The following is a 25269-nucleotide window of genomic DNA, read 5'->3' on the forward strand; positions in this document are numbered from 1 at the left end:
AATGCCATGTCCGCCCCAGGATTCGAACTGGTGAAACGCTGGGCCTCTGAAGCGGAGCACAACAACTTAACCACTCAGCCCCCCAGTGCATATATTCTGATTGGTCCATACCCCTGCCGTACTGTTTGGGTTTTTTTAAGCTTTATTGAGGCATAACAGATGTTTTTAAAGCTGCATACATTTGAGGAATTGGACGTAGGCATACACTGGTGATACCATCACCACAACCAAGGTAATATACATATCTAACACCTGCAAAAGTTTCCTTGTGCCCCTTTGCTTTCTATGCGTGTGTGGTAAGGACATTTAACATGAGATCCACCCTCTCAACAAATTTTTAAGTGCACAACACTGTACTGTTAACCTCAGGCACTATGTCCTCCAGCAGGTCACTACAACCCATTCATCTTGTATTACTGTCGCTTCATACTCATTGAACAACATACTGGCTGTTAAATATTTTTACATTACTCCATTATGCTAGAGAGGCTGTGGGGAATCTCTTAGTGCTTGTCAATCATTTTGAGTGTGAGGATACTTTTTGAACAGCTATAAATTCCACAGTTCTTGCAATACGCACACATACATGTATGGCACATATATACTTTTTAGTAAACATTGAGAAATTTTATGTCCAAAAAATGACCAAAGCTTCAGTAACATCTTTAAATGAATTTGCATTTTATTTCTCACACAGCTTTACACACATTTGAAATGTAGTCACGTGTATATACGCAAGACGGACAAACTATTTAATCCATAGACAATGCCTAGAGCTCCTACGGACCGGAGCATACTTCGCAGGCTTCACTTCCGTGGAGAAAGAACCACTAATTCAGCCACCTCTTCCCCCTCAGTTCAACAGCTGAAGGAACTGAGGCTGGAGGGACAGTGGACCTGCCCAAACCATTCACTACGTGAAGCTCAAACTCGAAGCAGCTTCATATCCAAGATTCACTGTGTCTAGGGGTGTTACATCAGAGGATGCTGACCAGGTAGAGGACATCTCGGGCAGAGCCACCAGTGACTCTTCCACTACAGGGCAGAAATCATTCACGGAGGCGGCCAGAAGCAGAGACCTACTGTCCTTTCACTGATTGAGGCACTAAGCCTGTTAGAGTCGGGGGAGGAGGGAGTTCCGTAACACAGCTCAGTCTTCAAAGAGAACGCAGGCTGCCATAACTAGAGACCAGGGAGACCAGAGGATCTGTCTTTCTTACTGTCCACTAGAACTTCCTAGAAGAGGTCTCACGGACCCAGGAGGCAAAGGATGCTGTGAGGCAGAGTCGGAAGCAGAGTAACACAGGAATATACTCGGGTACCACCGTGAAAGGTCACAGGTTCTGGGGGAGGAAATCCATCTCGGGTATATGGCCTTGGCCAAGTCTTACTTAACTTTTCAGATCTCAGTTTCTAAATCTGGAAGGTGGGACTGTTGCAGGATTGAGTAAATGAACTAACATATCTATAGCTCCTGTTCAAAGCCTGATACAGGCACGTTGATCAAGACGATTGAAGCTCCTCCGTCCAGCAGAAGTACAGCCTGAAAAGTGGTTTAGCAACAACTGCCTTCTTCCGAACACTGATTCTTTCCAGTCCCTTAACTCATTTTTCCTTCTGTCCCCTTTTCCAGCCCTCTGCTCTTTTCTTCCTTCTTCTCTCCAGTTTTCCCGTATCCAGCACTACTCCAAAGCGGCCTCAAGCTCGGATGGGCCAATGCTGCCAGCCACACCGGCTAAGCTCCACTCGGATTCCTGACGCTTAGAGACTGTGGGATAATAAATGTTGGTTATTTTAAGCCACTAATTTTGGGGTGATATGTTATACAACAATAGATAACAAATATATTATTAGTCATGAGGGAAATGCAAATTAAAGCCACAGTGAGTGACCACTATACACTCACTAAAAAGGGTAAAATTAGACTGAACCCATCAAGTGTTGGTGAGGAGGTAGAGCAATTGGAACGCTCATGGACTGTTAGTGGAAATGAAAGAAATACAGCTACCTTGTGAAAACAGTTTGGCAGTTTCTTAAAAATTTAAACATACACTTACCATCTGACCCAGACAGTCCTCTCTTAGGTGTGTACCTAAGAGAAAGGAAAACATATGTCCACAAAAGGCTTGTCCACAACTCTTCATAGCAGCTTTGCAAATAGCCAAAATGAAACAACCCAAATGTCCACCAAGTGAATGGACAACTGCGATGCATCCATATAACGCAATGCTACTTAGCAAAAAGAGAAACTGACTATTGCTATCACAACATGGATGAGCAACAAAACAGCTATGCTGAGTGAAAGCAGTCAGATGAAAAACTATACACTATATTATTCCATTTATATAAAATTGTATAAAATGCAAACTAGTTTATACTGACATAAGTAGATCAGTGATTGCCTATGGACTGTGGGGGGGATCAATCACAAGAGGTATGAGAAACTTTTAGGGGTGATAGATATGTTAATTATCTTGATTATGGTGCATTGCAAGATGTCTTTGGAAACAACTTGGTAGCACTATATTAACAAGCATAGGGCCAGCTCTGACAGCCTAGTGGGTAAAGTTCAGAGCTCACTGCTTCAGCGGCCCAGGTTCGTTTTCTGGTCACAGAACCACACCCCCTGTCTGTCAGTTGCCATGCTGTGGTGGTGGCTCACTAAAAAGAACTAGAAGGGGGCCTGCCCCGTGGTGCAGTGGTTAAGTGCGCGCATTCCGCTTTGGCAGCCCAGGGTTCGCCGGTTCAGATCCTGGCTGTAGACATGGAGCAGCTTGGCAAGGCCATGCTGTCGTAGGCGTCCCACATATAAAGTAGAGGAAGATGGGCCTGGATGTTAGCTCAGGGCCAGTCTTCCTCAGCAAAAAGAGGAGGATTGGCAGTAGATGTTAGCTCAGGGCTAATCTTCCTCAAAAATAAGTAAATAAATAAATAAAAAAGAATTAGAAGAACTTACAACTAGGATATATAACCATTCACTGGGGCTTTGGGGAGGAAAAGAAAAACAAACCAAAAAACCCCAGGAAGATTGGCAATAGATGTTAGCTCAAGGCAAATCTTTCCCTGCAAAAAAAACACAAAGAAAGAACCATAAAAATGTTTGCAGCCCCGTAAATCTCATTCTTAGGGCTTTGTCTTAAGGATATTTCAAAAGAAATAAAAAGCTCTTTATACAAACACACTCAGAGCAGCATCACCCAGATCAAAGATATTGGAAGTTACCTAATTGCCCAGCTACCATGAAAGAGTTAAACCAATACCAGACCATTTCATTCACAATTACAGATGAAAAATAGGAAGTAAGGAGCACCCTGTAGTTATGTATACAGAATAATGCAAATGCCCTGTGTACGAGTCGACAGAACAGTTATACCTATGTAAACAGACATATAAATGTGTAAGAACACAAAGGAGAAAAAAAATAGAACACAGAAAGCCCAATAGATGAATGATAGGTAATTGGCGTATGGCTGACTTTTTTTTTTCCTGTTTTGTCTCCTGTAATGTTATGATGTTTTCATAACAGTTTTTTAAATGTCTCCTTGTTGGTTTTGGCTGAGTCTCCCAAGCTGGCGATTATTCTGAGTCTTGCGTCTGTCAGCCACCAGCATCAGCACCTCAGTGTGGTCAGTCACAAGCCCAACCAGCCTGTCTTCTGTGTCTTCTTCTAAGTCACTGATAAAGTGCTGAACAGAGCCGGGGTGGGGGGCGGTTGTGAAGGACCCTTGGTGGAAATCTTCCATCACTGTTAGTCTGGTTAGGTTCTATCAATACCATAAATGACAGATTCTGGAAACTCAGTTCCCAAGGGAGGAGGAGGCGAGCAGCAAAGCAAACCCGGAGAAGGAGGCGAAGCTGCTTACCTGAGCTTGGTCTTAGTCATTCATCAGGTAAAGCCGATGTCAATCATCTCTGGCCAGCAAATGCCCCCAAAATCAGAGGCAGTTCCACTAACCAGATACAGGAAATAGTCAGTGGTCTATGGGAGAGTTAGATCTTTGAAAAAGGAAGTGACGGGAGCCTGCAGAGGCATCAGAGGGCGTTAATATGGTTCCTTCAATAGTTAATTACTGGGCCCCTGCTTTACATAAACTAGGCCAGTAAGGGAGAGCTGTGGTCAGAGAGCTGGGGACTACCGAGGTACCCACCCCTCACGGCAGATTCCCTGAGAGCTCTTTCCTCTCCTCCCTCTCACTTCTCTCCATCCCCACAACCCTTGCACACATCCAGGCTTCACAACGGTGATGGCATGGCGTTATTCCACCGACCCAGAACTAAATTCCCACAATCCCTTTGGTCCTACCACCTGGGGCCAGTTTGGCCTGGCCAGGGCTCAGAGAAGACAGAAAGCCACATATACCACCCACCCAGGGTGAGGCCCCGTGAAGAGACTCCAGCACTAGTCTCTCACCTCTTCCCTACTCCTGGATTATGTCCAAACCCACATCAGGAGAGCAAGCTCAGTGCCCTAAGCAGCCCCATGGCCCCTGGAGTCTCACCCCACCGAGTGGTGAGCACATGGACAGCTTCAGGACTGAAGAATATGCACATAGAAGACGTACGTGTGTGTCTGCAGTTAATATTACTAACCTTCAACTCTCTTATGACATTAGTATCATTCCCATTTTATAGATTGAAAAGTTGAGGCTCCGGGTGGCTAAGCAGCCAAAGGTCACTCAGCTAGGAAGAGGCAGAGACTGAAACAGACCCGGGAGTGGGTGACTCTAAGCAGCTGCCTCTCACAGCAGGGCCACATTGTGCCTTGTGCCAGGCCCTGTGCTGATGACAGAAAGCGACACTTCCTGCCACCAAGGAGCTCCCAGAGAAGAAGAGGGACAGTCATATAACCAAATAATTTACACCACAAAACGTGTGACAAATGCCAAAATCCCAACATGTTGGGGCAGGCCCGAGGATGGAGTGTGTGACCTCCTCAGGCCGGTCAGAGAGGACAGCCCAGAAGAGAAGACACTTGAGCTGGGCCGGGAGGGGCATCTTTTCCGGGCTGAGGACATAAACTTACGCTGGAACAGATGGCTTGGCGGGGAGTCCTCCGGAGCCGGGCGCAGGGAAGACCAGGGCAGTAGGGAGGGGTGGGGGCGTCTGCACTGTACAGAGAGGGCCCTGAACTGCCGCCCAGGGAAAGTGCGCCCCACCTCGCCGATGCGTGACGGGGAGCCATGCGGCCCGTCTGATCAGCAAAGTGGCCCCGTTTGTACGGAGACAGACAGCAGGAAAACCCTGCTGGCAAGGACTGTTTGGAGCCTTCAACGTGTCCCGAAGGCCGAAGGCCGGCACAGCGGAAACCTGGGTCCCCTCCCAGGGCCAGGCTCCGCAGAGCAGAGGGAGCGGAGGGCCCTGAGAGGCGCTTGCGCAGAAAGGCGGGGGATCACGACTCCCACCTGCTCCAGCATCGTCCTGGGTCGACGTCTGTCTCTCCTGGCCTTACCACTGTCCACTCCATCCTCCAGGAGGGAAGAGGCTGGTAGGGTAGCCGGGCCCTAGCTGGAGGGTGCCGTTCCCTCACATCCCGCGGCGGGCTGTCGGCGGGAGGGACTCTGGGGAGATCATCCCAGAAAGGGAGGAAGGACACGTGCAGTCCTATTGGTACACAGAGGCCAAAAGACGGTCAGTGAGACCAAGAGAGACACTCCTAGGACCCAAGACAGAGAAAGAGACCCAGAAAAGCCCGAAGGAAAAAGGCCAGAGGAGAGCTGGGCCGCCTGCGCCTGCGGCGGGGCGGGGACGGCGGCGAGAAGTGTTTTCCAGCTCCCAGCGCCATCGCCGGCCTCGGCATCGGGCGCTGAGCAACCAGCCAGCTGGGCTAGGGTCGTCGTCAGGGGACCGGCTGAGGCACCGTGCCAAGCTCTAGCCATTCCCCCATCACCACCCTGCGCCCCTGCCGGGTGCGCCGGGACGGAGCTGCGGGGCGAGGAGGCGTCAGGGATCGGAATCAGAGGCCTGGGCTCCGAGCGAGGCTGGCCTGGGGAGGGGGACAAGTCAGGGTCTCTTCCTGTGCCTCAGGTGGCTGAACTAGAATCCAGTCTCGTGCGTTTCCCCTCTGAGGGGGAAAGGGGCGTAATCCTCGGCCCTGTTGAGATGGGCGTGCAAACCACGAACTCGATGACCTGAAATGAACATCCACAAGCTTCCGTGCACATCCCGGCTTCTCGCAGTCCCAGGGCCACGCGCAGAGCTCGGACCCAGCCCGGGAAACCCGGACGCCCACGATCCCAGAGGGCTGCTGCTGCGCCCACGCCTGAGCCTAACCGACTGCGCCTGCTCGCCCGCCTCCCCCGGCCGCGGCTTCCCCCGAGAGTTCAGCCCGCTCCCGCCGCCCGGCCCGCCTCCGTCTCAGGAAACGAGGATCACGCCTCGGGCTCCCGGTCCTGGACTCGCACGCTCGCTGAGCTCCCGAGAAAGCGTGGGTGCGCTAGACTGGGGGTGGGGGCCAGGCCGAGGCCCTGGCTCAGGCTCGGTCCCGGCTCCGAGCTGCTCCCCTTTCGCCGCCGCCGCCGCCGCGGAGCTCCTGGATGTCCCCACCGGCTCCCGAGCTCCCCGCCGCGGGGACTCGCGGGAGGGTTGGGACTGGGACGGGAAAACGCGACAGGGAAACGCTTCTTCCTCGAGGTGAGCCAAGAGGCTAGCGGTGGGGTGGCGGGAGACCGAAGGCGTCCCTCTCGGCCCCGGTTTCTCCGTCCGGTCCGCGTGGTGATGGTCACGCTCCGTTCAGGGCGTTTAAGTGAACCCATGGCAAGAAAGCCCTCGAAGCCAGGTTGCCCCGACCGAGCTCCGGGGGTCCCCGTGCCGCGCTGAAGAGCAAAAGGAGCAAAAGAAGCCGCACGGCGCGGGCCTGGGAGCCTGGAAACCCCTTGTTCGACCGCGGAAGAACTCTAACAAACCGCTACGTCTTCGAGGGAGGCATCCCATCGCGGCCCACGGGTGCAAGGACTTGAATTTTCCCCACGTCCACGCTCCGCCCTGAACACAATTTAAAAGTCGAAGAGAACGACTACGGGCCCCACTCCATCCTCTCGACTCCCTGGAAGAGGGATGACAGATAGAGGATCCCCCACTTCACAGATGAGGAAACTGAGGCCTAAGAAGGGTAGCGGAGGGTTCGAGGCCGTTGGGTGGATAATGAGCCCGCTGGACTCGGAGCCCCTGCTCCAGTGCGCTGCTGCAGTGTGGGCAGGGCTGTGTGACACGGGACCCCTTTGTGGCAGTGTCTTGCTCTGATGCTCTCTGAAGCCATCCAGTCCACTGACCCAGACTGACTGTCCCAGAGTAACCTAGACAGAGGTCACTATGTTCCCCCTGCACCGGGAGTCTTGGATCTGATTTGCAAGAATGGGGCCTGCAGTTTCCATTGTCACTAGGTAAGGTGAGTGGCCCAGGTCAGGCCTTTAAGCACAAGGGAGAACTCTGGAAAAGACAGAGAGGGTGCGGGCCAGGAGGTAAGGAGCCGGAAGACCTGAGTTCCCTCTCAGCGCTATGCCCCCTCGGCAAGACTTTAAACAGATCGCTTCTGCAATCCGGGCCTAGTTTCCTTCCAGCTCGAATCTCCAACATTCCCTTCAGGAGAAGCACTGGCTACTTCTGCCTCTGCATGAAGGGGCATCTGGGTCAAGGCATACGGAGGAGTTTTCCTTGACTCCTTAGATCCCTTCCTTTATATTTACAAAACTTCAGAACTCGGGAAAGCAGCTGCTGGGAAGAGTTGCAGGCGTCTTCCACAGATCGCCAGCACTCCTGCCCTCCCCCGAAAAGAGCATGTAAAATAGCCTTGGGGGGGGGGGGGGTGTAGGTTTTTCCAAAGGGGAGACATGCTGGCTGAAGGCAGGCGCAAAGCAGATGGAAATCACCCAAGCACCCGCCCCTGTCACCAACCACCCCTGCTGGACTTTGGGAGAATGATTTCCAAGGGGCTGGAACCCACTGGGTAGCTTTCAAATGGCTCTCAATGGGGTCTGTTACCCTTACAAACTTTAGGGAGCACCATGCCAGAGAAGAGGGGAAGACAACCAGAGAAAAGTGAGGAAATGCCCTGGTACCCAGGGGATCTTTCTGTAGAGTTTTGATCCAAACGGGTAAACCATCTCAGTTCACTCATTAGATTGTTTGATTCAGATTTTACATCGTGGCTTCATAGAATCTTCAAAGTACAGAATTTTGAAATGTATTATTAGAACAAAGTATTTATGGGATACAATCTTTAGGATCCTTTGTTCGTGAACATGTCAGAATCCTGATGTCAGAAATTCTAATCTCAGGATGCTAACGCTTGGTCTGGTGCACAGGAGTAGTTCGGCAGCAGCAAAGTTGGAAGGAGGAATGGGGATGCTAGAAGAAGGGGCCCACAGACACAAACACTGAGGATCAAGGACTCCTGAGACACGGAGGCTTCTGACCATAGTCACTGGAGCTTAAAAGTAGAGACATATAGCATTCAAGCGTATGCTCACGAATATCATAAGGATTATTAGAATTAGATTCTTTGAGTTACAGAATAGTGGTTTCAGTACTAGCATTTTGGATTTAAGAGGACATTTGTGGATTTATAGAACCCAAATCTTCCGATCGGTCATTTCAGGACAAGAATTCAAATTAAGTAATATATACCTCAGAGCTGCAAAAAGATCTAAAAACTAGAGAAGCTACAGCTTCCAGTAGTGGCATCATATTTTCAGGCGCAAAATCTTAGTCCTAGTATCTTAAAATATGAGAAATACGCTTTTACACTTTGACCAGAAGCTTAAAGTCATAGGAATATAATTACAGTTAAAGAATTTAGACTTCTGGTCATGGAATCTTAGAATTACAAAACCACGTTCTTTAATTTATGCAATCACGTTAGGATAATGGTCCAAAATTTAAAATTTGGAAATCTAATCTCAGAATCTTAGAAATACAGAGAACCACAGAACTCCGTATTAAAAGATTACTATGATGTAATCCGATTAAAATAAAAATTTTTAACTTAATTTTTTCCCTTTTGAAAAACATAAGAGGATGAACCCTGGATATTCGCATCTTCGTTACTTCGGAAGAAGGAAGCTGGGAGTTTTGCAGAGCGACTGAAAAGCCCCTCTCCAGCCGTCCGAGCACCCCTCCGCTGAGGAAGGTCGGCATGCGAACGATGCGACTCCTTCCACCTCGGATCGGCGGAGCGAGGACCTGGGCTCCTCGCCCCTCTCTTCCGAAGGCAGTTTGCCCAAAGCTTGGCCCCCGCCCACCGCCACGAAGAGTGCAACTAAACCCCCGCAGGCCGAGCCGCCCGCGCCTGGGCGCCTCGCTCCGCCGCGCCCCGCACCCACAGCCCCGCGGGAAGCGGCGTCTCGGCTGGAGCCTCCGGAGTCGGCACCAAGGTCCGGAATCAGGAGGGAATCACAAGGGGCCCCCCGAGATCCGCACATGCCCTCCGGCCCCCAATTCACAGAGGAGAAAACGGAGGCTCCGCGCGGGACAGGGAGCGGCCCGAAGTCTCCCCAGGAGTGGCCCAGAGCGAACCCAGGCCAGCCGGGCTGCGGCCGCAGGCGGTCTCGGCGAGGCGGGAGTCCCGCCTTCTCCGGGGGCTGGCAGGAAAGGAACTCCGAAACCAAACACCCTGGAAGCAAACGGGTCGGGTCCGCCCGCCCCTTCCCCGGGAAACGCGCCCACCGGGAGTTGGCCGCGCGCGCGCGCGCGCGCGCACACACACACACACACCTCTGGCAGCCCTCACGCCTTGCTCTGGAAGGGGCTGCTGCTGCCCCAGGAGTCTGGGGGGCCACTTGGAGCCCTCCATGGCCTGCCCGAACTGGAGGAGGGGGTTACGCGAGAGGGCAGAAGCTTAGCCTTCACCCTCTTTCTCCATAAGTGCGCCACTCTCCATCGCACAGAGAGGGGTCCCGTGTCACCCAAAGAGATGGTGGGAGGTGGGATGCAGCCTTTCCCTAAACATCGGCAACGGAAGGACTCTTGAGATCCAAACCATCCGTAAAGTCGAGGAACCTGGGACCCCAAGAGGAAAAGCGGCGGCCGCGGGCACATAGCGGGGAAGCGCAGTCCTAGAGAGACGCAGGTGTGAGCTCCGCGAAGCGGCGAAGTCGCGGGGGGGCCATAGCAAGTCACCTCCCGCATCGGGCCTAGGAATCGAATGCTGAAAGATGAGGGACTGCGTGCGGAACGGGCAGGCAGCCTTGACTGGGGTTTGAGAATCATCCTGAAAAATGCTGGGAGCCAGTCACCTGGAACGTCTTCTCCCTTCCCTGTCCCACACCCCGAAAGAACCCAGCGCCCCTCAGCCAATTCCCACCCTCTCCCGACAAACAGTGAAGCGAGCCCTTCCCTTCACCTGCGGGTCCCAGCCCTCGGCAGAGGCTGGAAAAGTCCGGAAGCGCTGAGTTCGGGCGCCGAGGTCTCCCGAGACAGTCCCTGGCCTCTTGGGGCCTCAGTCTCCCCGTTGGCGCGCGGAGGAGGCCGGCCCGGGAGATCTCCAAGTGCCCTCCTGGCTCTGACATTGTGGGGCTCCCGCTGCGCCGCCACAGCTGCTCCTACCTGGGGAGGCGCGCCCGGGCCCAGGGGGCGGGCAGTCGAGGGGCGGGAGGGGAACGGGCACCGCCCCGAGCTTCCTGGCGCCTTTAAGGAGGAGAAGCGGGCGGAGGGAGGAGCCGGCCGGGTGTGCGCAGGGGAGCGCCTTGCCAGTGGTCTCGGCGGCTGGAAGCCAACGCTGCGGAGAGGAACGGTCGCCGGCCGCCCCACCTGGCCCGCGCCCCAACCTCGCCGCCCGCGCCTCGCCGCCCGCGCCCTGCGCAGCCTGGGCCGCAGGGCCGCGGCCTAGGCGGTCCCCAGCAGAGCGTCCGACGCCTGCACCAACTGCGCTCTCCCCAGGCCTTCGGGCCGCAGCCTCCTCTGCGCGCACGACCTCGACGGTTTTCCTCGGACCAGCCGGGCACCCAGAGCCGCTGCAGTCGCCCCAGCCCCAGGACCGCCTCCGGGCCGCCTGGCACCTGCGCGCCGAGGACCTTTCAGGCCGCGACGGGGGCCTGGTCCCGGTCCCGACGCCGCTGCGGGCGCCTGGCCTCGAGCTCCTGAGCACGAGCGGAGCCGGCGGTGGGCGGGACACTGCCGAGCCTCGGTCGGCCCTGAGCCGGCGCGTAAACCGCGGGCGCCCAGGCTCCAGAACGCCCCTGCCCGGGCAGCCGTGCCCTCGGTGCCCGCCCGCGAGGAGCCCCTGAGCTCTCCTCACGGGGGTCCAGCTCCCGTTGTCCCCGAGATCCCGCGTCTCGGGCCCCGCAGGTCCCAGACCCGCCCCGGCCCCTCGACAGCCGCGGCGGCGGGGACGCCCGGGGACGCGGGACGGCTGCGCCATGACGGCCGAGAGCGGGCCGCCGCCGCCGCCGCAGCCGGAGGCGCTGGCGGCCGTGAAGGAGGAGCGCGGCGAGGCGGGGGCCGGGGTCCCGGCGGAGGCGGCGGGGCGCGGCGCGGGCGGGCGGCGGCGCAAGCGCCCCCTGCAGCGCGGGAAGCCGCCCTACAGCTACATTGCGCTCATCGCCATGGCCATCGCGCACGCGCCCGAGCGCCGCCTCACGCTGGGCGGCATCTACAAGTTCATCACCGAGCGCTTCCCCTTCTACCGCGACAACCCCAAAAAGTGGCAGAACAGCATCCGCCACAACCTCACGCTCAACGACTGCTTCCTCAAGATCCCGCGCGAGGCCGGCCGCCCGGGCAAGGGCAACTACTGGGCGCTCGACCCCAACGCCGAGGACATGTTCGAGAGCGGCAGCTTCCTGCGCCGCCGCAAGCGCTTCAAGCGCTCGGACCTCTCCACTTACCCGGCCTACATGCACGACGCGGCGGCCGCCGCCGCTGCAGCCGCCGCCGCCGCCGCCGCCGCCGCCATCTTCCCGGGCGCGATGCCCGCTGCGCGCCCGCCTTACCCCGGCGCCGTCTATGCAGGCTACGCCCCGCCGTCGCTCGCCGCGCCGCCCCCGGTCTACTACCCCGCTGCGTCGCCAGGCCCGTGCCGCGTCTTCGGCCTGGTGCCTGAGCGGCCGCTCAGCCCGGAGCTGGGCCCCGCTCCGTCGGGGCCCGCGGGTTCCTGCGCCTTTGCCTCGGCCGGCGCCCCCGCCTCTACCACCGGCTACCAGCCCGCCGGCTGCGCGGGGGCCCGACCCGCCAACGCCTCTGCCTATGCGGCCGCCTACGCGGGCCCCGACGGCGCGTACCCGCAAGGGGCCGGCAGCGCGCTCTTCGCGGCAGCTGGCCGGTTGGGGGGGCCTGCCTCGCCCCCCGCGGGTGGCAGCAGTGGCGGCGTCGAGACCGCAGTGGACTTCTATGGGCGCACATCACCCGGCCAGTTTGGAGCACTGGGGCCCTGCTACAATCCTGGTGGGCAGCTCGGAGGCGGTAGCGGAGGCGCCTACCATGCTCGCCATGCGGCCGCCTATCCCGGCGCGGTGGATCGATTCGTGTCCGCCATGTGAGCCGAGCGTAAGGTGGAAAATTCATAGATACCTCAGCTGGCCACACGAACTAAGTTTCCCCGAGACCTGAGGACAGGACTGGAGAGAGGACCCAATTGAGAGCCACGTGGAAGGGACCCGGTGGGCAGGAGAGGCGCAACCTGCGGGTGCACCGCGTTTACACCCGGTCCGCTTTGTAAATGGGAGGACGTGGGGAGAGGCAGCTTCGGCCTGGGAACTGGGACAAAGGGCCCTTAATGAGGCGAAGCACCAAAGGACACTCCTTTCTGACACTCTTCTGGGGAGGGTCCTTGGCGCTAACAAGGGCGCAATATAGTGTCTACATTAGCATCTAGGACCTGCATTGTGGGGAACCACATAGCTCCACTCTTGCCTGTACTGCGGGAAACTCTGGCCTTTGTACACAGTTTAGCCTCTACTACAATAAAGGCTCCAGTAGGGCCTGCCTTCCCAAGGTGAGGAAGCCGAGTTTGCAAAAGAAGTAGCTTTTTTTTTTTTTTTTTAATGGGAGAAATCTCTCTGCTTCTGGTTTTCCCTGATTCTGAGAACCAAAGACCTGGCTCTGAGTCTGGAATGTGCCTCAGCTCGGGAGCGTGACCCATGCCCGTAACCCACACCCCAGTCCTCCCATCTGTTAAACTAGAGGGCTGCAAGACTCGACCCCCATATGATCTTTAAGGGCCCCATCATCGTGGATGCTGCCCCGCGTATTTGGCAGCCTCGATGGGCCACCCAGGGCCTCTGAATAGCCACCCAAAGCCTAACCCCATTCTGAGGAATTGGAACAGAGTTCATGGCGAGCATCTAACCTAAAATCACTGGGTTAGCTCCAGGCAGCGATTATATCATAATTTCTTGACTCTTTTGGGCATGATGTGCTGATCACTGCTGGGCGACTGCTGGGTCATAAATGCGCTTGTCCAATGAGGCAGGTAGAAATACGTTTGTCCATTGTCCACTGTTTCTTTTCCAAGCAGCCCTGGACCCAGTGGGCATACTAAAGTTGAAAGACGTGATGGGATTCCTGGGGGGCCTGTTGACGGCTTTCAGTGTGTCCAGCCCCTCTGCCATACCTCAGCAGCTCCCCATGCAAAAAGGAAAGAGGAGAATTAATTGGAGCGGTCAGTGAAGTAAGCTTTAGAAAGAAACTGGATTTTTAACTTTGTTTGCTTTCTGTTTGTTTCTTTTAAGCAGCAAGCTGACCAAAATCAGAGAAAATCCAATCACTTTTCCACCTTTCTCAAGAAATCTTGTCAGTTTTGATTCTAGAGCAAAAATTTCCAGCGTTAAATATTTTGGAGGCTCGGTTCACAGCTTTCAGATAAATCTGAGTGTTCGGATGAAGTGTTTTAATAAAAATCTTTGAGAAAGTGAGTTCTGGCGTGAGAAACTCAGCCTCCTACTGCCTAGCTGACTTGGTAGGGAAGGTGGGGGGTGTGAAAAAGAAGATGGTATGAAAACCATTGGTAATGTTTATTTTTAATTTGGGGGATTGTGCTGTCCTGTTCACAAAGACACATGAATGTGATTCAGTCCAGATAGGTATTTGTCTACACCAGTACTTGCCAATAGAAATATAATGCAAGCCCCATGTGTAATTTAAAACTTTCTGGTAGCTGCATTGATAAAATAAAAAGAACAGGTGAGGTTAACTAATGTATTTAACCCAATCTATCCAAAATGTCATTTCAACATAGAATCAATACAAGAATTGTTGGGATAATTTACTCTTTTTTCCTACTAATTCTTCAAAATCTGGAGTGCATTTGACACTTACAGCTCATCTCGATTTGGACTAGCCACACGCCCAGGGCTCAAGAGCAATGTGTGGCTGGTGACTACTGTGTGGACAGTACAGGTTTAGATTCTGGTCCTTCCTCACTTCCATGGCAGTAAAGGACCACCGGAGGCAGGAGGTCGCTGGGGCCCTGACCCTGCTGACAGTGGGTCCAGATTCCAGTCCCAGCCCTGTGACCTTGGACTAGTCAGGGGGAGGACTCTTGCAGGTGTGAGATTCAAAGGTTCTCCAAACAGTGCTCCTGTCTGTCCCAGACGGAAGTCAGGACGCATTGCCTAGTTGGCAGTGTGGGGAAATTGAGAGCACTCTACCCAGGGGTTTTGTCCTTGGCTGGCTGGGAGTAGGTGGTGTATGCAGCCAGTTAGTGTGAGAGTTGATCCTTTATTTTTTGATTACTAAGTCCAGTGCTTTAACAGCGCCATTAGTGTCCTCATTTGTGAAATGGGAATTTGTGACCCCTACCTCACAGGATCCTCCTCAAGTTAAAGGAGAAAAGAAAGGTGAAAAATGCCTTGTAAACTGTAAAGCACTGGGCAAGACGAAAGAAAGGCTTTAAAATAAAAAAGTGCCGCCTTATCCCGAAGCCTCCTGGGACGTCGAGGTAAAGCCCCGGGAACGGGAAAGATGGGGTGGAAAAGCGCTGGCGTCTTCGCCCCCCACCTTCCTTGACAACTTGGGCAAGTGAGATTGTGCCAAAAGCGAGTGTCTGCGCTTCCCGGGAGCGAGAGGATGCTGCGGGGAGGGAACTGGGTGTGTACAGCCGGAGCGGGAGAGACGGGGAGACCCGTGTGGGTTGGGATGAAGGCGCTGAAGACGGAACATCAGCCTTTCGCGGCCTCCTGCCGGCCGGCGACACCGAGCCCGCGCGCCACCGGGCCGGGCCAGAGCGCGCCGCTCGGCTTCAAGCCCAGGCGGGGGCGCGGGCAGGCCCTCCAGTCCGCGTGACTCTAGGATCTTGGGAAGACTGCATAGCCGTGTCTCGGAACATTCCAACGCTAAGAATCCCCAAACCGTGGAACAGGACCTCCCAGTTCCCCATCTGGGGGCTCAGAGACGGGAGGTGCGTTTCTTTTTATTTTTTCTTCCTATTATGAAAACAAAACTCGTTTGCCCCTCTCCGAGCCCTGCAGCCCCAGCGTCGTGCGGGCGCCCCGGGCTGTGGGTAATTGGACGCCTTCTTCCCTAATTGCCCAAGGCTCGTTAGAATTCGCCCCAGAGCTGCAATATTTATTTTCGTTCAAATTAACTTTGCTCGCAATTAAGCTTGGAAAACTCAACAAAAGCAGACTTGGCCCGAGGTCGTTTACTACGAAATGGATTAGGGAACCTTCTTCCTCGATTTAAAGGGAAAGGTTCCCGAGGCCAGCTTTGGGCCAGCGGAGGCCAAGGGCGAGCGGAGGCTGCTCGCGGTGGTTGGCGACGGTGACAGCGTCGGGGAGGGCGTCCTCACCGCAGTGATTCGGGGCCCAAAAGAGAAAGGACGGCCTCAGTGAAATGAATTCCCCTCGGTCTGAGCTGGACTACACAGCCGTGACGTGAAGCCGCTGTGTGTAGCTACAGTTTACCCAGGAAATTCATACACATAATCGCATTTGCTAAGAACCTTGTGAGAATTTTCTTTTATTAAAGGTAATTTTTTCTTATTACAAAATTGGTACATGTTCATTGTCAAAAAATATATATAAAAATACAGGAAAGACATCAAAGGAGCCCAGAGGAAGCCCAGCAAACACCTCAGTGAGTATCTTTTCTAGTTTTCGTTTTTGTTTCGCTTTTCTTTTTCCTATGCAGGAGGCCCGAGTCTTGACTTTGTCACTGAAATGCTGTGAGATCTTGAACAAGTTCCTTCCTGCACTGAGGAGGCCTGGGTTCCACCACATGTAAAGCGAGGTGGCAGGTCCCCTTTCATCCTCACACCCTCCAACTGCTCTTTTTCTGGTCCTTTGAATCCAGGATACACTGCTCCAAGGGCCAGCAGAGGGGCTTCCAGTGGGGGCGTGTCCTTCCCGCCAGTTTGCAGAGATCAGGGCCTTGCAACTCTAAGTGTGGGCCACAGAGCAGCTGCATGGGCATCGGCGGAGCTTGCTAGGAAGGCAGAATCTCAGGCCCTACCCCAGCCTTACTGGGCCAGAGCCTGCATTTCAACACCCTCGGCTGAATCATACGCGCTGGGCAAAGAGGCAGAACTTTGGAGAAGGGAAAAAAGGTTTTATGTTGTTGAGATCAGAGACCCCAGAAGAACCTCCAGGAGCCTCCTATTTCTGACCAAGAACTCCAACCAGGGCTACAGTGCTACCTTGCGGCTCTGGCTGCAAGGGGACAGGGCTGAGCTGGAGCACTTCACCTCCTCCCTTGGGTGTGCTTTCTGAGGCTCGGTGTCCTAGCCCTTAGAATGCATCTCACCTGGTGTTTCCAGCCGTATTTGGAAGCATCTTGAAAGCTGGGGTGCCGAACCCAGGGTGGGAATCCAGGCTCCTGACTCCCACATGAGGCACTTTGGAGACCTCGGGTACTGATCTCTGGGCCCCCCATGCTGCAGTCATTTGCCAAGTAAATAAACTTAGCCTCTGAGGCCTCAGCTCCAGCCCCAAGTCTGGGATAGTTGGGGATTTAGGAGAAAATAAAGCTTTCTTCTCAGGACACAATAGCCAGCAGGAAGGAGCCCTTGTCTCTGAGTTTGTCTTGCCCGGGGGCGGGGGGGCGGGTCCTCTAGCAGGGCATTTTAAGTGCCCCTGGGATAGCCCAAGATCCCGGGGGCCCTAATGAACCCTGCTCTGCCCCAAATATACGCACTTCTGCAGAGAACTTGATTTCTGCGCTCATTCTGTTCCTGAGAAGTACTGACTCCTGGGTGGGGGTTGGTGTGACAAGGTAACTGGGGAAAAAAATGTCCCTGATGCAAAGCAGTTCACACAGGGGGCACATATCATGAAAAATGGGGCGGAGCCCAGACTGCAGACGTGTTCTTCTCAGGATCACAGAGCAGCGCACTGGGAGAACCAGGGCTCTCATCTCAGTGCGCATATGAGTTCTCAATAATAGGAATAACTAGGAATATGGTGAGTATGTATAGAGCTTCTATAGAAAAAAAGAAGAAGGGGCACATGACTTACCCAAGATCTCATAGCCATAACTGTCAAGCCACACCAGAACCTATGCCTGCCCCCAGGGGAGACTGCATTTGCTTATGTGGAAATGGAAGTAATCAGCTGAGGGGGTGGAGGTGCGGGTTGGGGGTGGAGTGCAGCCTGGGGCCTTCCCTGTTAGAGCCTCCACCGAATGATGGGCAAACTGAACCCGAGACTGGTTAAATAAATAGCTTAGAACTACCTAGAAGGAAAGCAGTGTGGCTAGTGCTTCTCGGCTCAAACGGAGCAGTGAAATAAAAACGGATGGACAGGTGGGAGGGAGGGAGGATGGGAGGCCCTTAATGAGCTTGGTGCCTGGTCTCTCCCTGTCCCCACCCTCTCTGCAGCTGTCCTCTTTGCCCAGCTGATCCTCGGCGGGCCCTTGCAGAGCTCCTGGAGTGGCCTTCCCTGCCGCGCCTTGGGAGAGAATGACTGCTCCTGTGGAGTGCCCCTTGCCACCTGCCAGCCCCACAGCCCCTCTTCTGAGAGCCGAGGCTCAGGTTGCCAGCTCAGCCCAGAAGGGTTAACTGGATGCAGAGGCATGCAGTCAGGGAGGCCAGAAGATTAACTGTCAGCCCCTCCCAGGGTGAGGAAGGGATTGGGAAGTGGAATGGGGTGGATCTCAGCGCTGGCGTGGAGCACCAGCTTATCTGCTATCTGAGAACCTGGAGTGGCTTCTCCCAAGGGGGTGGGCAGAGCAGAGCCCTAGCCGTGGTTCTTCAGACACAGACGTTTTTAGCAACCAAGAGGTAAAGTGTGAGAACCACAGCCTCATAGAATCTAGCTTTTGCCTCTGCTCTCAGTCCCCAGCAGCCAGCCAGGGCATTCCCATGGGTGCTCCTGCCTCCTCCCTCCATTCTGCCCCCACTGCCAGCCTCGATTCCTGAAGCCGAGCTCCCATCCTGGGGAAGCAGGCTCCCTGCTGTCTGCAACAGAAAACCCAAACTCCTCCCCTGGCACTCCCTGTGCCCACCCTCTTTCCAGCCTCATCTCCCACAGCTGCCCTTCCTGCACCCCTAGGCTCCAGCCAACACACCACTTGCTGTTCCCCAGACACCCCTCTGTGCTCCTGTCACCATGAATTGGCTCTGACCATTACCTCTCCAGAAACGCCTAATCCCATCTTGTACCTCCAAGGCCACCAACCCGGTAGGAGGCCCCATCATCTCTCTCCTGGATCACCTCCTAACAGGCTCTCACTCCCTCCACTGCCCCCCTCAGTCCTTCCCCACACATCAGCCTGGGTGTGACCCGGCTCAAGCATCAGTGGGTCATGTCACTCTCAGAGCTCCAGACCCCAGGACCAGGGAGTGAGATTAGGAACACGGCATGTCCGGGAACAGCCCTGTGAAGGATGTCTTATACTATGAGAAAATTATATTAATATGAGCATTTTCAAAGTTTCCCCCTCCTGTGAAAAACTTTCCTTTTACCCTAAATTTTCATCAAAGCCTCATACAACTATTCAACCTTGTGTAAAGTGGGGTCTGCCCACGTTTTCCCTGCACTGGTGCTTAAAGGAAAGAACAGTGTCCTGTTATGGGGACTGGGCACTATCATGTAGAGCTGGGGGCAACCAGATGGAGCATGTGGAGGCCAGTGTACAGTGGGCAACTCTGGACACAAAGAAAACAAGCCACCTTCCTTCTGGCATATTCAAGAAGAAGGTGTGCCAGACTCGGCTAGTTTGCTCCCCCCACTTCTTCTTCGCTCACAAGACCTTGATTTTGTCCAGGTTCCATTTGGACATATGTTTTAGGGGAAGTCTTACCCTTTGGGATGCCCATAGGCTCAGTCTGGACTTGTCTAAGGTAAACATGGTGATCGTTCCATCACTCTTGCCAGTGATTCTTAGAAATGGGCACAGGACACTTCCCAGGCCAATGAGATGTCCAGAAAAGTCTGCTTGGGGCCTCTGGAAAACATTTCTTTGTTCTTAAAAAGAAACAGGGGAAGGGAAACAGCCCTTTTCTTCCTCTGAATGTTGTTTGAGTGTGACTCCTGGAAGTGTGGCAGCCATGATGAACCCAGACCAAGCCAGCCTAAGGGAACAAACCAACCAGCTGAGGATGGCAGAGCAGAAAGGGGGAAGAACCTGGGTGCCTGGTGACGTCACAGAGCTGCTGAAAGAATCACCCTTGGAACGATTCATTATACCTGTGGGCACCTATTATTAGAGATAACAAATGTCCTCCAAGTGTAAGCTTCTTTTCTTGGGCTTTCTGTTACTTGCAGCCAAATGCATCCTAACTCATACAGGAGGTGACCCTTACAGGGCAGGAAAAAAATTGATTCTTGGTTTATTCCCTTTGAGATTTCCTTTGCCATTCTTATAAACAAACGTGCAGCTGAAAAGTTATCTAGTCCCACCCCTCATTTTACAGAAGAAGAAACCAAGGACCAGGGAAGGCAACTTTCCACGGATGCACAGTGAGCTGACATCTTAGACGGGGGTCCAGGGCTGTCTCACCGCACCATTGCTCTCTCCCAGCTTCAGCAGCTCAGCTGGCTCACCAGAATCCTCACATTACAGGAGAGTGGCTGTGTTCAGGGCGTACCGAGCACTGCCACATATGTTATCCTTTGGATCCTCACAATTACCCTGGGAAGCAGCAGGTTTCAGCTGCATTTTTTCAGATGAGGGAACTGAGGTCCAAGAAGAGAGGACAGGCTCAAGGTCACATGACCTTTGCATAGGAGGGACTCACCCCAGGTGTAACAAAGTCCACAACAAAATGAATCAGACACGTGAGGCTGTTTCCTCCCTGGACATAGGAATCCAGAGACCTGCGTGTTTGACTGGAGCTCCAGGGATCTCCTCCTTGGGCCTCTGAGTAGGGTGGACACTTCACACTCCCCTGACTTATCTCCACAGGACAAGTGAGGCCTAAAGATAGTGTCTGGGAAGTGTGTGGACCAGCTTGCTTCAGATCCTACAAAGTAGGATGGTTAGTGCCAAAGCTGAAGGGGACTGGCTGTTGCTTAAAATGAGCCCTACTATTGAGGGTCGGTGCTGCCCGTTACCCAGCCCTGACCCTCCCAGCTTCAGCCAGCATCAGTCCCACCAAGGCAAAAGCTGCAGGAGCAGGCCCGTGGTTTACAGAACACCTGGGAGAGGCTGTGGGCAGCTGGGTAATTTCCAAATTAATTGTAGGAGAAACCTAACAAAACAATCTGCAGGCTAAGCGTCCCGGGAGCTCTGCCGTGAGGCTGACAGCCTGGAATTCAGCAAGTACAATACCGCCGACCACAGACGGGAAGGCCCTTCCTCCTGTGGGGAGGAGGGCTGACTTCCTTCCAACAGGGGCCCGCCTGGGCCTGCAGCCGGCCCCATAGAAGAGCAAAACCCCAGAACTGAAACAGTCTTTCCACCCAAATCCCAAACTGCAATTAACATAAACAGCTTTCCCGAAACACCACTGCAAGGTTGGCTGGCCCCCTGCGTTATATCCCCTGGCAAACACCTTATTTCTTAGCAAGAGGCCTCATTTTGAAGACTTCCTCCTGAATTCATCCTCAGGAAACCTGGGCTGCCCCCTCTGCCTCCTGCAGACTACACATGCTTGCACAAAATGAACGTGGAGTCTAGGATATATTATTAATAATGGCCAAATCTTACCTTTGTTGGTACTTTCCTGTTTTCCAAGAGGCTGCCTGCCTTCATCAGAATACCACTGGCTCGAGGCCTGGCTCCGGTACCTGGGTAAGTCTCAGCCTCAACTTCCCCAGCAACAAAATGGGTACAACACTACCTTCGGTCTCCAGTGCCCATCACAATGGTTAACATTCAGGGAGCCATGTGGCAGGAGCTTTTCAGTCTCCACAAACTACCCTGGGAGGTAGTGACCTTCAACTAGGAAATGGTGGGAGCAGAGTTGGAAGCTGGGCAGTCTGAGTGACAACACTTCACACTGTGAGGCTCTTGCTTCCCAGAGAGGCACTAGGCTGGGAGTCAAAAGACTCAGGACCTCACCCCTCCACAGCCACTAACTTTCCACGGGTCCTTGGGTGAGCCCCTTGCCTTCAGTAGTCTCATCTGTACACTGGGCAGATGTGTGTGGCTGGGGGCAATCAGATGGCCTCCAGTGTCCCTTTAGCATAGCATTTGGTGAGTCTGAGTCCGCCTCCTGAACTTGAACATGAGGATGGAATAGCATAATATGAAAGTCTTTGTAAATTAGCGTCAGAGTTTATTTCCAAGCCCTTCCATGTCATTATCTCATGAAGTCCTCAAAACAACCCCAAAGTGAGTGAGATGGGGGAGGTTTTACTGTGCGCTTCTTTATAGCACATAGAACTGAAGCCCAAAGAGGGGCCACCAGCAGGTAGGGTGGAGCCCACACCAGACTCATGACGCCAGGCCCTGACCCGGTGCTCTTGCTGTTACACTGTATGAATTTTTGCCAATGAATGGATACCCGCAGCACATTACCACCCAGGCATGATGCTGCCTGACTCATGCCTTGCCTGCAGTGGGTGCTCACAGCATGCAGACCTGGGAAAAAGTGGCTGGGTAGCAAGAAGCATGAGAGTCAAGCCCCACCTTGGTTACTCAGCCTGGGTCCAGGGGGGCTTAGAATTAGCACCAACCCAGATCTGGAACAAATCTTATAGGATGCTCAGACCCAGGGTGCCCAGGGATAGTCTTCTCTCTGTCCACAATCTATTATGTTCACCTTCCAGGTGGAGCACTGATGGTTGTCCCAGGCCTGATGTGCCTTATACCCCTTATGTCCCTCCTGCCTGCTCCATATAGTCACACAGGGTGGTGGCAGCTTCTGACATGGCTCCCAATGACCCCCTCCTCCTGGAATTCATAGCCTGTGTGATCCCCTTCCATTGAGTGTGGGCTGGACCTAGTGACTTGCTTCTAATGAACAGGATATGGCAAAAGTGATAGGATGTCCCTTCCGTGATTAGGTTACAAGAGCCTGAGACTTCCATCTTGCTGGCACTCTCTTTCATTTGCTCTAATGAAGCAGGCTGCCATGGTGTGAGATGCTGTATGAAGAGGCCCAGGTGGTAAGGAACCAAGGGACTTAGGAGGAACTGAGACCTTAGTCCAACAGCCCATGAAGAAGGAATCCTGCTGGCAACCACGTGAGGGAGCTAGGCAGCAGATCTCCTCAGTCACGCCTTGAGATGACTGCAGGCTTGTGAGAGGCCCTGAAGCAGAGGACCAGAGGAACTGAGATAATAAATGTTGTTTTGAGCCACTAAGTTTTGGGGTCATTTGTTATGCAGCAGTAGATGACTGACACATGCTTACACCACAGTGTCTGGCCGGAAGAAACACACACACACATACACACAGAGGGATGCCTCTTCCCCTTGTGGCAGAAGATTTGGGTCTTTCTGGTCAGCAGAGACTTGTTGAGGAGACTCTGAAGCCTGGGGATCCCCCCAGCTTTGTGCACTCCTAACACTCAGAGAGAGCAAAGAGACTGGGAACTTCCCCCTGCCCCACCAAGATAACAGAGGGAAGGGGGCCAGGGGAACTGAGCCCCAAGGAGCCTAGGCCTATGCTTAGGACCCCTGGGTACCCAGCCAAGTGAAACTGAGTGTCACTTCACTACTTCCACGGAGAGGATCCAAGTTTCACAGTATCCAAATCCACCTTGTAGCCTTTGAAAATATGACTACGTGCAGTGCCAATAAATGTAGATCCAATCCACTCTCTTTTGGCTTTTAAGTCTGACATTAAGATTCGAATTATCTGCTCCCGAAAGGAAGTGAGTAACATGCATTACAACCCCAAGTGAGAGGCTTACCTTCGGACACCTCAGCCAAGTCCCACGTGAGCTGAGATCTCAGAATCTCGCCCACGACTCTGTTCCAAGCTGTGTTGGGACACTGTTTGAGAGAGAAGCCATGTTCCCTAACATTCCCTTCTTCTGAAAATTGACAGCAAATACTCCAAGGGAAATCCAGAAACTACCTGACCCCGTGGCTCTTTCTGACTAAGCCACAGAGAAATTAGGCAAGACCTATCATATTTTCTTTTTCAAAAGATTGGCACCTGAGCTAACATCTGTTGCCAATCTTCCTTTTTTTTTTTTTCCTTCTTCTTCTCCCCAAAGCCCCTCAGCACGTAGCCGTATATTCTAGTTGTGAGTGCCTCTGGTTGTGCTATATGGGACCCTGCCCCAGCATGACCTGATGAGCGGTGCCATGTCCATGCCCAGGATCTGAACTGGTGAAACCCTGGGCCACCGAAGCAGAGCGTGCAAACTTCACCACTTGGCCACGGGGCCGGCCCCAAGACCTATCATATGTTTAAGCAGGGCTGTGAGTTTCAAAAACAAACAGCACATGGACCAGCTAGGGAAGCCAGGATGGGTAGCAGCGTGTGCAAAGACAGCTTAACCAATGCTGTGCTCAGTGAGTCAGGAGTGTCATAGGGCGGCCATACACAAGAATTTTATTCGAGGCTGCCTTAAAAGAGTACAGTGCTCAGAGCGACGAGGTGATGGCCTTGCCTGACTTTACCCTGCTCAGGGTGCCCTTTAACTTCACATTGTTTGGGGGACATTGGTTAACTGAAGGTATCATGAGAAGACAATCAGGATGGCGAAGGGGCTGCAGCCTGTGTCCTGGGAGGAGCAGCTGGAAGCATTAGGCTTGTGTAGCCTGAAGAAAGTCAGGCTGCAGCACAATTCCCTTTCTTCACGTCTCTGAGAGTTTCCAGGACAGAGATGAAGGAAGGGGGATGTGTAGAGAGGATCAACTCCGAATAACTGAGCAGTAACAGACATGTATTGGAAGGCTGTGGATAGTTCACAGAACTGAAGGGAAAGCTGAGGAATCAGGGCTTGAAAAGGACAGAATTCAGGACAGCAGCAAAGAACTAGTGACGAGCTCTTCTGAGTGCCACTGTCAGGATGAATCAGGTTGTCAGTCACTGAGTCACTGAACTCACAATTCAAATGCCAGGGAGACTGCCTGACTGATCTCTCTGGTCTCACATACCCATCTTGGCTAGCAGGGAGCAGAGTCCATTGACCAACAGACAGTCCGATCGTGACCATATCCACTGTTATTCGGAGTTGTATTCTGTTGCTTGCAACCAAAGCAGTCTGATTGACAGTGCAGTGGGAAGGGCTGCGCCACCTTGTCCTCCTTGGGGTGCCACCAGAGCACCTGTTGGAGGCTGGGCGTGGAACTAGGAAATGTGTATGTGGATGAGTCGTTGGTGAGTACCTGATAACGCAGGGACTCAGGGCTGGAAGAGTCTTCAGAAGTTATTTGGACCCAATCCTGACCAAGGGGGTGACTTCCAGAAAGCAAAATCAGGAAGATGTTATCAAAAGCAAAAGATGCTGTGCTGGCGTAATCAAGGGATCCGTATCTTGCTTTCGCGAGGATAAGTCTGCAGGACTTGTCAAGGGGACTCTAAAATCTGTTCTTCCAGTTATATCTCAATGAAGCTGGAAAAATAAATAAATAAAATAATTTAATTTAATTTAAAAATAAAATAGAAATCGGGGCTGGCCCCGTGGCCGAGTGGTTAAGCTTGCGCACTCCGCTGCAGGCGGCCCAGTGTTTCGTTGGTTCGAATCCTGGGCGCGGACATGGCACTGCTCGTCAGACCACGCTGAGGCAGCGTCCCACATACCACAACTAGAAGAACCCACAACGAAGAATATACAACTATGTACCGGGGGGCTTTGGGGAGAAAAAGGAAATAATAAAATCTTTAAAAAAATAAAATAATAAAATAAAATAGAAATCTGTTTCTCCAACCTTTTCCATTGTAATGAGAGTAATTATTTCCCTGAACCTACAGAAGGCACACAAACTATGTCAGGTCAAGATCTTAGATAACACTGACACTTTGAGATGTGGGTACAGACATCTTGGAGGAAAAAGCCCT

At 53.4% G+C, this 25269-nt stretch overlaps 1 protein-coding gene and 1 long non-coding RNA gene across 4 annotated transcripts; one reads left to right on the forward strand and one right to left on the reverse strand.

The window, feature by feature from the left end:
* Positions 1–664: 664 nt before the first annotated feature.
* Positions 665–10566, reverse strand: LOC103550226 (uncharacterized). Of its 3 annotated transcripts, none has more exons than XR_011533253.1 (5): positions 10337–10566; positions 5403–5601; positions 3864–3979; positions 2058–2092; positions 665–1768 (listed from the first exon to the last, which is right to left on the reverse strand). It is a non-coding gene; the product is annotated as an uncharacterized lncRNA (long non-coding RNA). The 3 variants fall into 3 exon arrangements; XR_011533252.1 differs by having other exon boundaries at positions 3864–4021; positions 5024–5601; positions 10337–10561; XR_011533251.1 differs by having other exon boundaries at positions 3864–4021; positions 10337–10497.
* A 655-nt stretch (positions 10567–11221) lies between these two features.
* On the forward strand, positions 11222–13844 carry FOXE1 (forkhead box E1). Its single transcript, XM_070594924.1, has one exon. The coding sequence runs from the start codon at positions 11352–11354 to the stop codon at positions 12468–12470; it is 1119 nt and encodes a 372-aa protein (XP_070451025.1). The 5' UTR covers positions 11222–11351; the 3' UTR covers positions 12471–13844.
* Positions 13845–25269: the final 11425 nt, after the last annotated feature.

Source organism: Equus przewalskii, chromosome 26 (genome assembly GCF_037783145.1).
Source record: "Equus przewalskii isolate Varuska chromosome 26, EquPr2, whole genome shotgun sequence".
NCBI lineage: Eukaryota > Metazoa > Chordata > Mammalia > Perissodactyla > Equidae > Equus > Equus przewalskii.

Excerpts from the sequence above, each read along its gene's own strand:
- FOXE1 (XM_070594924.1), top strand. The coding sequence starts at position 11,352 with ATGACGGCCGAGAGCGGGCCGCCGCCGCCGCCGCAGCCGGAGGCGCTG.